Source organism: Pteropus vampyrus, unplaced genomic scaffold (genome assembly GCF_000151845.1).
Source record: "Pteropus vampyrus isolate Shadow unplaced genomic scaffold, Pvam_2.0 Scaffold66, whole genome shotgun sequence".
Lineage (NCBI taxonomy): Eukaryota > Metazoa > Chordata > Mammalia > Chiroptera > Pteropodidae > Pteropus > Pteropus vampyrus.
Window position 1 is genome coordinate 4,323,801 of NW_011888847.1, and position 14,500 is coordinate 4,338,300.

General features: G+C 32.9%; 1 protein-coding gene across 5 annotated transcripts in view; it reads left to right on the forward strand.

Annotated features, from left to right (window-relative positions):
• Nucleotides 1-14,500, forward strand: part of PREPL (prolyl endopeptidase like) — a 39,110-nt gene that overhangs the window by 7,913 nt on the left and 16,697 nt on the right. For 4 of the 5 annotated variants that reach the window (XM_011361338.2, XM_023531289.1, XM_011361339.2 and 1 more), the window contains 4 exons: nt 9,466-9,588; nt 11,041-11,107; nt 11,686-11,892; nt 12,927-13,062. In XM_011361338.2, coding sequence (XP_011359640.1) covers nt 9,466-9,588; nt 11,041-11,107; nt 11,686-11,892; nt 12,927-13,062 — 533 coding nt within the window. The remainder of the gene's footprint in view (nt 1-9,465; nt 9,589-11,040; nt 11,108-11,685; nt 11,893-12,926; nt 13,063-14,500) is intronic. The other variant, XM_023531288.1, reaches the window with a different exon arrangement.

Consider the following 14,500-nt stretch of genomic DNA (forward strand, 5'->3'; position numbering starts at 1 on the left):
AGGGCTTTTACATTACTATTTCCTAATCCATTCACCACTACATGTCTAGTTCCTTTTATTTTAGGTATCGATTAAATGTTACCTCCTGAGAAAGGCCATTTCTGACCATAGTAACTGAAGTAACTGTTACTCACTTTATTTTTAAAATTAGCCTTGTGTTCTTTATGCCACTTTACTACAACTGTTTATTTCATTCGTCAGTTTCTTTTTCTTTTTTCCTGTCTTCCCAACTGGAATGTAAACTTCGTAAAGGAAGGGTCCGTGTCTGTATTGTTAAGGAATTGTTATTCCTTCCCTGTTGTCTGAGACAGTGCATGACATAGTAAAAAATATTGTCAAATGAATGACTGTTCCCATAAGTAGGGGCCTACATCTATTTTATAGAATGCTATTCTGTGGATTAAAATATAATTCTTGAACCTAAGTCCCAACATAAAGAGTTGAGCTAGACAAAAAAGAAAGGACTCAGAGTGTAGTTAAGGTAATGCCAGGCAGAGGGAGCAACATGTGTAAAAGCTCTAAATCAAGGAATTACATGCAAAATTGCCAAAGATGAACCAAAAGAAGTAAGCAGGAGCCAGATGATGTATAAGCAGTTTTGTAAATCTTGTGAGAAGTCTGAACTGCATCTGAAAAGGAATAGAAAGCCATTGAAAAATGTAGGTGCAATCAGATTTGCATTTTAGAAGAATCACTCTGACTGATTTGTAAAAAATAGATTGGAAGTAGAGAGCCTTGTCAGTAACTCAGTTGAATGAAGATGAGAGCCTAAACTAAGGTCAGATCCTTAGAATGAAGTAAAGTATAATATTTGAAGAAACATTAAACAGAGAAAATCAGTGAAACTTTGTCATTACAGAGTAGTAATATTTGAAAGATCTTAGTAAAAGAATAGAGTATATAGGGTGATAATCTCTTATCTGTTTGGATTCTAAACTCCAAAAGCCTCAAAAATTTTTTTACTACTACTAATTATTACTATTATGATTAGCCAAACCTGACCTACACTGACACAAAGCTATTATTATCTTTATTTATCCCACTTAGTAGATGTTTTGCTCCAAATTCTTAACTATTTGATTACAGGGCGGTGCCCCCCTCATTAGGATAGGCACCATGTTAACTTTCCAAAATCACAAAATTCCAAAACACATCTGGGACATCTTTATGTATCAGAATAGACTTATTTCACTCAAATATACAGCCTTACTGTTACTCTGATGTTAAGGGTAAGGAAGGAGATGGAATAGATATAACTCACTATTAAGGTAGAGATTTTTATAGACAGTTGGATATAAGAGTCTGGAATTTGGGAAGAGTTGTGTATATATATAGGTACTGGTTGAAGCCATAAGAACCATAACACTATATTGACCTCTGTTATTAATTATTACATCATTTTAAACTTTTTTTCTCTCCCTGTTAGATTGGAAGTCCTTGAAGACAAGAATTTTATAATGTACATCTTTATATGCCCAACACATAGCATAATGGCTACCATATAGTAAAAAAGCAATAAATGTTTGTGGAATGAATTAATAATTAAATGAATGAGGTTTTTTCCTTTTGATGTAACCAGAAATTTTATTGCTGGAAGAAAAACCCCAGAAACCATCCAGTCTGAGCTTGCTCTTTAGGTCCTTGATCTATTTTGATTTCAATTTTTATTTATGGTGTAAGGAGTCGATGTTCAACTTTATTCTTTTGCTTGCGGATAGCCAGCTATCACAGCACCATTTGTTGGAAAGACTTTTCTTTCCTCATTTAATTGTCTTAGCACCCTTTTTGAAAATCTTTAACCATAAATGTAAGAGTTTATTTGTGGACTCTCAGTCCTATCCTTTTGGTCTGTATGTTTGTCCGTAGGCCAGTATCACACTCTTGATTACTATAGCTTTGTAATGAGTTTAGAAATCAGGAAGTATGGGAGCTCTTTCTTTACAAATGAAAAACTAAAGCCAGACCCCAAGATTAAGTAAAAAATAATAATAATAAAAATAAAATAAAACAGAATGCCCTGCCACATGCCTCTTATATTCTAGTAGAAAAAGATAAATGATTTGCAAAGTAAATAAGTTTTACATGTAAGATAGCACACACTACCTGTGACTATGGAGAAAAGTAAAGCAGAAAAGAGGAAAGAGTGATATGGCAGGGAACTATAGGATTTTCATTTTTCCAGTGTCAAAGGTGGTAATACTTTTGTACAAATAGAGTATAAATTCTATAAAATGAAAGCTTTTCTTCTGCTTAATTTACCATAGTATTCCTAGCACGTACACAATTGTGGTGAACATATCTTAAATATGTAACAGACATCTATGTTGAGTAGACAAACTAGTGCAGAGGATGCTAACTACAGAAAAAAAATCAGAATCAGAACTAGACCTCAAGTAACATGTCAAGTAGCCACATGTTACCTTTTTTTAATACCTTTTATTATTATTACAAATATATACAAAGCCTGAAAGAATACCATAACAAATACCCATGTACCCACTAATCATTGTGACTTTTTTCAATTACATTTAAAGACGTCTCTGTACTTCCTTGATTACATTTCCTTCCTTACCTCCCCAGTGATAATCATTGTCCTTAACCTCTTTCGAATGTGTTTTTATGTAAATTACACATGTATTTGTATCCACAGATGATACACAGTATTGTTTTGCATGTTTTGAAACATAAAAATAAACACAATTGTATAACTTGCTTGTTTGCTCAACATTATGATGTTGAGATTCTACGATAATAGTGTATCTCTAGTCATTTATTATAACTGCTGTATATTCCATTGTATGACAAACCACAATTTTCTGTGGATTAGTCTGTAGGTTGTCCAATTTCAACACTTTTACATCTTTAAAAAAAAAAAAGCTGTAAAATACAATCTTATATCTCTTTATGCATATGTGTTAGTCTTTAGAGTCTATATCCAGAATTAGAATTCCTGATTTTATTTGTTTTTTGTCAAATTAATTTCTAAATTGATAAAACTCTTACACTCAAACTAGGAAGGAACGTGTGGAAATTCTGTATCTTGAATAACACTTGATATTATCAGACCTTTCCCCCTTTTTTGCCAGATTTTAAAACTTTATTTACATATTAAAAATTGTGCTTTTAATAATTAAAATCATTTGAACAACAACAAAAAATTGACACTCTGATTAAACTGCATTTTAGAACCTGCAGGACACCTCGGACCAGCTTGGTTTTTACTCTAAATTTCACTGTCGTCCCACCCAGCTTCTGCCTTCAACAACATGCAAGTTCTTTTCCTACCAGCCAGACAGACAAGTGAGAATTACAAGTGCGGCCTTCATTAGTTCTTGGATGTGAAAAGGGGGCAGCGCAGTCATTTAAATTTGATCCAGCCTCTTGGCCTCTTACAAAGTTAAACAGCTAAAAGAAGTAAAATAAGAAGGCAGTGCTTGTGGAATGTACAGTGCATATTTGGCGGTGTGTTTCTTATTACAATTCACCAGATTGCTTCTCCTGTTCAGTCATTTCTTTTGAAGGCAGTGGTTTTCTCTCTTGCATTTGTCTTCTTCAATTTCGACATCAAATTTGTCGGTCTAAGCCATATCAGGTTTGTCAGACATGGTTGCAGAGGAAGCTGAGTGAGGTGCGTGAACAAGTGAGTCTGATCTGCTCAGTGGCAGTCATGGAGTCAGACCTTTTCCTTTTTACTCTTTTGATGGATAAATAGTATGTTGTCATTTAATTTTCATTGCCCTGATTAGTAATGAATTTGAACTCCTTTTTTTATGTTTCTTGACTCCATGGGTTTTGTCTTCTTGAATTGTTTATTCATGTTCTTTGACTATTTTTCCTATTGAGTTTGCCTTTTTTTAAAACTAATAAGTTTTTTACATGTCCATTGTCTCTTATATGTGCTGTAGATGTCTTCTATATATTTGTGCTACATCTTCACTTTGTTTATGTCTTTGTTATATAGGTTTTTAAATTTTTATGTTTTGTGCTGTCTGTTTCATTCAACTTATCAATTATTTGTCAAACACCTATTATGCACCATTCTAGTCATTGGATATATAGCATTGAGCAAAGGAAATAAAAACCCCTGCTTTCATGGAGCTTACCATTCCAATTGGCAAGAGGAGAAGAATAAAGAAATATATTAGTAAAACACAAAGTGTGTCAGAGGCAATAGGTACCATAAAAAATAAAATAAGACAGGGAAAGAATGAATAGGCCGTGCTGAGTTAGGATTATTCTTGTGTGGTGGTCAGGGAAAGCCTACCTGAGGAGGCTTTCAAGACATTTGACCAATAACTTCAAGTATATCAGAGAGGCCAGTGTGGCTCAGAATAAGTGGGCGAGTAGGAGTGGAGTTGTAGATGAGGCAGCAAGGTAAGGGGACAGGATCCTTTAGAACCTTGTAGGCCATTATAAGGAATTTTCCTTTTCCTTTTGAGTGAGACAGGAAAATCATTGGAGGGCTTTTGAGTAAAGGAGTTATACGATCTGACTTTAGGCTCTATTTATAGAAAACTGACTATGGAAGGCAGAGGCAGAAGCAGAGATAACATTTAGGTTTTTGCGGTAATCCAAAGGAGAAATGGTACTAGTACCACCAGAAGAGTACCAGTACAAGTGTGAGAAGTGGTCAGATTCTAGATATGTCTTGAAAGTAGAACTGACAGGATTTGCAGATCACTTGATTATGGCGAGAGAGATACAAACAAGACTTTAAGGTTTTTTAGCCTGAGCCGCTAAAAGGACAGAGTTGCCATTTATGAATATAGAGAAGATTGTCTGAAGAACAGATTTTTGTTGGGAGAGGGTACATGGGGAGATTGGAAGCTCAGTTTGGGACATTTTTTGACATACCTATTAAACATCCAAGTAGAAATATTGAGTAGTTGGATATACAGGTTCAGCTTGTTCAGGGGAAATGTTCAAGCTAGGGATATAAATTTGGGAGTCTTCAGCGTATAAATAGCATTTTAGGGTCATGAGATTGGATGAGATCACCGAGGGAATTAGTGCAGACTGTAGATAAAGAAGTGGTCCAGGGCATACCAATGTTAAGCCAGAGAGTTGAGTAAGAACCAGCTACAGAGACTGAGGAGGGCCAGTGAAATAAGAGGAAAACGATGAGAATTGGGTGTCCTAGAAGCAAAGTCAAGAAAAGTGTTTTAAGAGAAGGAAGTGATCAGCTATGTCAAGGTGCTGATAGTTCATGTAGTATAAAATATCTAGAATTAATGTTTGTACTCTGCATTGCAGCGGCCATCAGTGAGCACGCTGTAGAATGAGAAGGGCAGAAATCTTACTGGGCTTAAGAGGAGGGAGGAGAGAAATTGGAGGCAGGGAGCAACACAAACAGTTACTTTTTTTCTTTAACAGTCACTTTTGAATAACAAAATAAACAGCAACTATAACTAGATATTTTAAATGAATATAAGATTCTTGAAAAGTGTTTCACAAATGTTAAATAAGATGTATACTAATATGAATACACTTCAGGCATGTTAATTACAGATTTACTATGGTCCTGTGTCAAACAATACAGAGACCATTTATCAAGCCAAGAAAGTTCCTCTCTATTCCTAATTTATAGTTTTATCATTTCTTAAAAGTGTGTTATTTTCTTTTGTTATGCATTAATTGAAATGGCCCTAAGATCTGTCCCTTTTATTTGTGTCAGAGTACATTGATTTTTCTAACGTCGAACCATCTTTTTATTCTTAACATAAATCTTTCTTGGTCACGTAGGTTTTATTATTACTATTACTGTTTTTGTTTTGTGCTTTTAAAAAATACATTGATTTATCATATTTTAGGTTTTTTAATCCATATTTTATAGTAAGATTGATTTTTACTTGTCACATATTGTCATTTTCCAGTTTTGATATCAGGGTCATATTAGCCTGTTAAAATAAATTGAGTAGTTTTAAATAGCTGGCTTTTTTTTCTTAAATACTTAACATATGAGAAGATCATCTGTTCCTTGAAGATTCAAGAAACCTAGCTTTGAAAGTATCTGGGTTTGGTGTCTCTTAAGAAGGGGACACTTAATTACCAATTTAATTTCTTTGATAGTTATTGGCTTATACAGCTCTTAAGTTTTTAGAGTCAGTTTGATAATTCATTTATTTTCTGAAAAATTGTCCATTTTATCTGTTTTCCGATTTATTGGAATAAAGAACTTTATTGTGATTTTTTAAAAATCTGTATTGTATTTCTAATTATGCCACCTTTTGTTCTTGCTTTGGCAGCATGTATGCTAATGATGCCACTTTTCATTCCTTATGTTTGTTTTTTTTTTAATTAGTTTTGCTATACATGTCTTTTTCAGTAGATTTTTCAAAGAACCAAAGTTTTATTTTGTCGATTCTCCTTAGTTTATCAATTTCATTGAAACAAATTTATTTTCTTCCTTCTACTTCTTTTAGATCTACTCTTCTTTTTCTGTCTTCTTAAGTTGAAATGCTTTGTACTGCATTATGTCAGAGACACATACTATTTACTTGCCCCACTATTAATGATGCTAAACTTGAGAATTTTAGTTAGGGTGATAACTGCTTGTTCTCTTCCTTGTTAAAGGGACATTATTCCTTTTGCAATTGCTAAGTAATCTGGAGGATAATACTTTGGTGCTGTGTAAATATTGTATTACCCAACATAATTTCACCTAATGAGTTTAACAAACACTGATCTTTACCCTAATCAGTTGCTTCACTGGGGCTTACTAATGATTTTCTAATTCTATTATTCTTTCTACATTTATTAGCTGATATTATTCTCTAAAGAAGAGTTTCCATATTTGTTGTACCCTCTTTTATTTTTGTATTTTAGTTTTGTAGGGGAGTTATTTTGTTTGGTTTTTTTTGTTTGTTTGTTTTTTGCTCATTTTCAGTTTGCTGTGAATGTTTACTCTTTCAGTGTATTATAATCAATTACAATCATTATTCCTTTTGATGCTCAAATTGTGGCTAGTAGAAACCCCTTCATACTGGCTCTTGTGTCCTTTTGATATGTCTCCATTAATCTTTGAGCACTTTCTTACTTTCTGGCGCGTGATGTCCTAAACCTACTTTTTACTCTCCCTGCCACAGACTTGGGATTAGCCATTTATTAGTGGCACCATCTTTACCAAAAGCTATCTAGTATCTCTCTACTGTGCCATTTTTCTCTTTACAGTTCAACATTTTTGCCATAATAAAGTTTACTTATTCCATTCTCCTGTTACAAGTTTTTATTGTTGAAATGGTTTTGTGGTGGGCCACCTAGAGGGTAGGAAAGAGTGCTTATTTCCACTAATTGAGTGATACTGTACATGTAACCTTAAAATGTAAAGTTAAGCTGTCCTCACCTCAGCTCTGTTAGATAGTATATGCCCTTGAAACCAATAGACTATTAATATATTATGATATTTAGCTAAAGTGGATAGGTTTTGCTGCATACCTTAATGATAATGCTAGCTGGCATTGAAATGAAAGCTTAAAACACCCATTGGGTAATGCTGGCACAGAACAAAAACCAAAAACAACTTTGAGTACTTTATGAATATTATATGAAATCTCAGTTTCCCTGGGAGTAATTATTTTTGAGGAATTTACAAAGCTCTTGAAATCTTCTGTTTTATTATGGCAGTTAAAAATCTTGTTGCTTCGAGGGTTATTTTGATTCAGATAAGCTCAGTTTATTAAATTTTTGACACAGAAAAAAGTTCAGAATGTAAAGTAAGTTTAACTAAGAGGGCAAGTATTGAGGCCTAGCTCTGTTTCCTTTATCCCTATGTTGGCCATGGCTCTCAATGAGTATTTAAAAGCAGCAGAGCCCAGCTCCCTGACCTAGAATGTGCTAGGATCTGTAAGGTAGTAGAAAGAGGTACTCTTGTAGCTATCCTGACTCTACTTAATAAGTTCTAATGGGAATTATGAAGCAGATAAGCGTATATCTGGAAATGAAGTATATCAGAGAGGCCAGTGTGGCTCAGAATAAGTGGGCGAGTAGGCAGATCCTAAAGCTAAGTTACAATTTCAGGATAAATTTCTAGTGATCCAATTTGTGTTTTAGGTGATAATAGGAAATTATTGATATAGATATTTTGCTTCACTACTCTAAAAGGTCAACTCTAGATTTTGTAGAAATGCCAAAAAATAAATGAAAAATAAACATATGAGCCTCCAGTATTTGGTCTTCAAATAATTACTTGAGCATATTAATTATATGATTATAGTGGAGACTGAATGATTTAGACTGCGTAACAACTGTTGCTAATTTGAATCTAATACAAATCATAAAACACTCTGTGAAAATGATTTTTTCCATTTAATTTGTTTCAGTGACTTTTTTATTTCTGTTTAATTTTAAATTGCAAATGCTTTGTGATACAAACTATATTTATAGCTTACATTCTCCACAGTGTTGGTAAAGTACCATGGACACACTTGTACAACAAATATTTACCAGCTGTTAAGAGTTCCTTACCAAAGGCTCAGGGCCCCTCTGGCACAAATCACTGTACAGTTGTTGTCTTTGGCAGAAAGCTGATGATGAAAATCTTGGCTAGAATTCTTTTGCCTAAACAAGGCAAACATGTGGAGTGTTGAATTATTGAACCCTTTTTTTATTTGACAACTGAGGTTTTGCCTTTTCTAAATTTTAATAATTTATATGGTATTTATGTGCTCACCAGAGGTCAACTAAAGCTCTTAGCTTATTAGATACTCTAAATATGATAGAGTGCTTATTTAACTTTCATTTATATCTCTATTCATGTTTATTAATTTTTCATTTTTCCCTGTTCTTCCTTTTATAAGGCGAATATGTTATTTTTTCCTGAAACTCAAAGAAAAGTTCTATTTTATGAAGCACTAATTCACCTTTTGATCTTATAAACAGTTCTATTTGGGGGATTCCTTACTCCTACAAGAGAAGAAAATTATGACTTATAAAGATATAAAATAGGACAAAGAAATTCTTGCTGTGAATAAAATAATAGTGAACATTTATTAATAAAGCTAATGCCTTCCTCTCCTATTGACATTTCTCATCTTTTAAAGAGGTATTTTAGTACTTTATAAAACTTTTTTCTACCTTTCACCCTTGATTTAAGTATGTAAACATTCATAGGATATCCTTTATTGCTTAATTTTCTATAATCCTTTCTATAAACCTTTCCCATAGTATTTCTGAACATTCTCCAGTACTTCTTGGTACTTCTGCGTCTTAAGAACTTAGCCATGTAAATTAATAGTATAGCTATCGAGTATCTACCTTATTTTCTTTGTTTACATTTTTAAATGAAAAAGAGATCATTTATTATACTTAAACAGCATTTAAGATCTGTGAAATGCATATTATTTTATAGGTATAGACCTAACATTGTTGTACTTACATGAAAAAGAAATAAGAATTATCTTTAAAAAGCAAAGGTTTTTTTTCTCCCAGTTTGAAATATTATGATCATACAAATAAAACTTTTTCCAGGAATTTCTGCCTACTAAACAAGAAAACAAAAAATCCCTTTCAGAAAACATGGATGCATTTGAAAAAGTGAGAACAAAATTAGAAACACAGCCACAAGAAGAATATGAAATCATCAATGCAGAGGTAGGATATCTTATGACTTTTTTTTCAAATCTGATATTACTAGTCAGAATGTAAATTAAATACCTTGTAATTTATAGACATAATCCCACATCAAAATTAGACTGCTTCTGGCCTTTAAAATACGCTAAAAAAACTTAAAGAACAAAGAATAGCAGAGTGTAATCCTTAAAATAAATTATAAAGATCAAAACCAAGATGAATTTTCAAGTATATTCTGTTAATTCTGGTTTTTGGAAAGAGCCAATTCTGTTTGAAATTTTTAAAAATAATTCCCAAGGACAAGTTTAAATGAAACATTCATGTTTCTTTATTATTTGTAAAATCTTTGATTGCTCTATCTATACTTTTTTATATAAAAAGAAATTGACTTAAGTAGCGTAATATCATGAAAGCTAAGTATTTCTTTGACTATTCTGTGGTTACCACAGTCGTAAATATTCAATTGAAACAGAATGAACCTGAATGTTAAAAATTTTTCAGTTAAATTTGAAAACAGAACCACAGTTTATAAATGAAAATCGCATAAAGTGGAAATAACAATAGGTTAAGAGACAGAAATTCAAGATTCAAATTATGCCACTATCAAGTAATAAATATGTCTTAAGCTACATGAAATCTTGTCAATCAGTCAGTTGCATTTAATTATGCAGGTGTTAGACAAGAGCATTATTCACATATTGGTAACACCCGTTCTCTCGATTTTAAATTGTCTATATCCGTCACCCCACAGAGGATATGATGCTTTGTGTGAAATCAAATCAGCACCATGAACAGCTGGTGGTGACAGCATATTTTAGAGGAAAGAATTGCAAAGTTATTGACTGGGTTTTCAGCCCAGTCTGAGCCAAAGTTTCTCTGTCTGCATAATTTTGGATTATCTTAAAGATACCACCTGACAACGTGGTTCCATAGTGTAGTGGTTAGCACGTCTGCTTTACACACATAAGGTCCTGGGTTTGCGCTCCAGTGGAGCCACAGTCCATGGTCTGCGGCCTGGTTAATACTTGGATGGGAGACCACCTAGGAAGACCGGGTGCTGTAGGCATAAATAATAATAAATAATAAAAAATTAAAAAAAAGATGTCACTTGATCTCTGTTAATTGAATCCCAGTGTAGAGATGTCACATGTTCCCAAAATATAGCTCAAGTGCTCTGTACAGTCATGAGAACCAATATAGATTTCATTACGTGTTCTCTTTGTTGCCTCTTACATTTATGTATAAGAAACTCTTTCAGTGATTGTGAACATGTGAAAACCAGTTCTTAACCACTACATTGTAAAAAGTGATCCTTAAGTGTTCATTCATAGACTTCAACAGGTCTGCTTTTTAGAAAGATCTCATTTTTTCATCTTGGCTAGTCAGACCATTAAACAGTTAATTAAATCATGTTTAATTTATTAAATAAATTATTTTATTATTAATAAACCATTTGATTCTTTTCATTGTCAGGTTAAACATGGTGGTTTTGTTTATTATCAAGAAGGTTGCTGCTTGGTTCGTTCCAAAGATGAAGAAGGTATTCCACAGTTTTTCCTTTTAACATACTGTGATTTTTCAGATTTCACATTTTTCAAAGGAAATTCGAAATTAAATTCTCAAGGATATAGAAAAAAGTCTTTAGATTATTTCTGAATTTTCTTTTTTAATGACTAGTTTTTAAGATCTGGGTTTGGTTAAGATATAGTTAACAGCTACACTCAAAAGCTTTGACAGGGAGACTAGAGATGAGAACCAGCATTTTTTGAGCATCTGCTATATCCTGGGTACTGTGCTAGGTACCTTTTTTACATAGATTATCCAGTGTCATTTACATTGTCTTACTTTCTAGGTTCTATGTGAGCTATAAATACTAGACTATCACTGTATCGAATAATATCACATAGGTTGATGCATAGTATAATATTGAATAGCATAGGATAATATTAAATAACTAATTCCAGTTTCTATGTAAATTAAGCTACCATCAATGCTGAAGGAAGCCAGAATATAGCTTCTTATAGAAGAGGAATGCTAATTTAAAACTCTGAAATACAGTTTAAAATTTTTTTAAGTACATCTTGTGGCATTATCTGTTTCATCTTTTTCTTTATGCAGCAGACAGTGATAATTATGAAGTTTTGTTCAATTTGGAGGAACTTAAATTAGACCAGCCCTTCATTGATAGTATCAGAGTTGCTCCTGATGAAAAATATGTAGCCGCCAAGATAAGAACAGAAGATTCTGAAGCATCTACCTGTATAGTTGTGAAGCTCAGTGATCAGCCTCTATTGGAAGCTTCTTTTCCAAATGTGTCCAGTTTTGGTAAGCCACCAACCAAAACAGTCTTCTATGTTGAAAAATCAACAGTAAGAGAATTGTTTACACTTCTGATACATTTTTTTTGCCCACGTATGTGAATGAGAAGGTAAGTGAGTGCCTGATCAGTTTATCCCTGTGGATTCCACACCTTCCTATGAGCCTCTTATTCAGGAGACCTTCCCTTCTTTAATTATATACATCCAACCAATAGGAAGTTGCCCAAGATCACTACTGAGAGCAACCTTGGAACATGTTGAACTTATTCATCAATAGAAATTGTGATATTTTTACTACTAGAACTAACTTTAAATTTTACCATTTACCATTGAGTAATACATATGTTCATACTCTATCCTCCTTTTTCATTTTCTGACATAAATTTTCCCATTTTTTAATAACTAAATGCTTATGGAATTAATTGAAATTATACTCTAATTGATTCTAAGACATACATTTTGTACTTTTTAACCTCTGTAAATTTAGGATGCATATTATATAATAATGTCTTACGGTCATTGTCAGCCTGGTGGCAGTCATGATGTAATTGTGTGAAAACCTCCAATGACGGCCCAGGTAAGATCAAGAAAACACCAGCATAAAACTATACTTGGTAGTTTAAGACATCCTGTGGCTTGAAGGCAGACAGAAAACATTTAGGCATGAGGAAAATGATCCATGATTTGTTCTGATTTAAAGTTAGAGGTTGTAAATTTAAACATAAATCATCCTCTGAAAGCAAATACTGACTTTTCCAAAATCCTTCCTAAATATTGAACATTCAGCTCCTGTTTAGAAACTTGAAAGCCCTAAGATTGATGATAAGCACTTGAAAACTTAGAATCAATCAATGTAGTGTAGTATTTTATTCTCTGTATATAGTTTAAATACAGTCAAAACTATGTTAGATTTAGATTTCCAGGGATAAACTTGCACATCTCTTCTCTTTGGCACTCAAAATTTGAATGCACTGTGCCTTTTTTTTTTTTTTTTAACTGTAAGTGGGTGTCTATATATAATTCTTTAATTATTTTTTTCAGAATGGGTAAAGGATGAAGAAGAGGAAGATGTTTTATTCTACACCTTCCAGAGGAACCTTCGCTGTCATGATGTATATCGAGCCACTTTTGGTGAAAACAAACGTAATGAACGTTTTTACACAGAAAAAGACCCAAGGTACTAGAATAATACAATTAAATATTTTTCTCCAGAGTATTTCTCCTGTTATCTAAAGTATTGCTCTTGGCTGACTTAAAATGTTGATTTGGGCTAGAGCAGATATAATAAAGCTAAAATGAGCATTATCATTCTTTTATAAGTTGTTTAGATTCCAAATTGGAGTCTAGTTACATTCAAACTCCAGAGTGAACACAGATGAATCATTAGACTGCAAATGCTGAGTTACTAACATTCTCTCTGAACTATGACACATGAGAGGAATTGTTAATTAAACATTTAATAGGGTTGTCATAGCAAATATAAATCTAAGTCATAACCCTAGATACCATGGTGTCAGTTGTACAGAATTCACTGCTCATTTCATATAGATTATCTGAATTTTAAATTGCTTTTTGAGCCATGATGGTCATTGATCTTTAAATTTACTTTTCCAAGCACTTTGATAATTCCTCCTTAGAGCTAATTCTCTTTACTTCCTTGTAATCTCCAGGACTCATGCCTTATATTACCACTTAACCAAGCTTCGAAGGAAATGATTATAAGTTTATCTGGCAAAATCTCTTAACTCTTATCCAGATACACTTTTCCAAATGATTTATGAGAAACAAATTTTTTCTTAACACAAAGTCCTGTCATGTCATTCATCATTTAACACTATAGTTTAGACAGTATCTCAACAGATATTGCTGGGAGAAAAAATAAGATTTAACACCATATAAATCTATAGCAGCAAAGTCGATACTCAAAACAAGAAGATTAACCCTTCATTTCGTAAAATCCCAGAGCTGACAAGGACCTTAAAGAAAATCTTATACAACCCCCAGTTTATATTAATAATTTGAGGTCTGGAGAAATTACATTATTCTAGCCCACAGAACTAATGTTCTTGGTCCAGTAATACAGCCATTGCTTTTTTCCTAGTGATTATTGTAGTGAGAAATTACCAAATCTATTCACATGATTCACTGTTTTATGTTAAGCCAGCAATTTAGTATGTTGTATCAATGACTTATGATTATGAATCATTTTCCATCTGGTGCATAAAGCTCAAAATTGAAAAAACAAAACAAAAAAATTCAAAACTGGCCCAGTGAGCTATACCCTTGAATAAGGTACTTGCTTGCTATATACTGTTACTGTCCAAAGTTCTAAGATTGAGTTATCATACATACATTTAAGATTCTTGGAAAGTATTTGGCATCTAGCATACTTTTTCTTCTCCATAAGGAATGGATGGACCATATTGTTTTCCTATTTCATTTATTTCAAGGTACTTTCTGTTGTCGTTTTGATTTCTTTTGACCCATTGGTTGTTTAGGAGTGTATTGTTTAATTTCCATATATTTGTGAATTTCCAGTTTTCCTGTTTTTAAGACTTGTTTTGCAACCTACTATATGATCTATCATGGAGAATATTCCATATGCACTTGAGAAG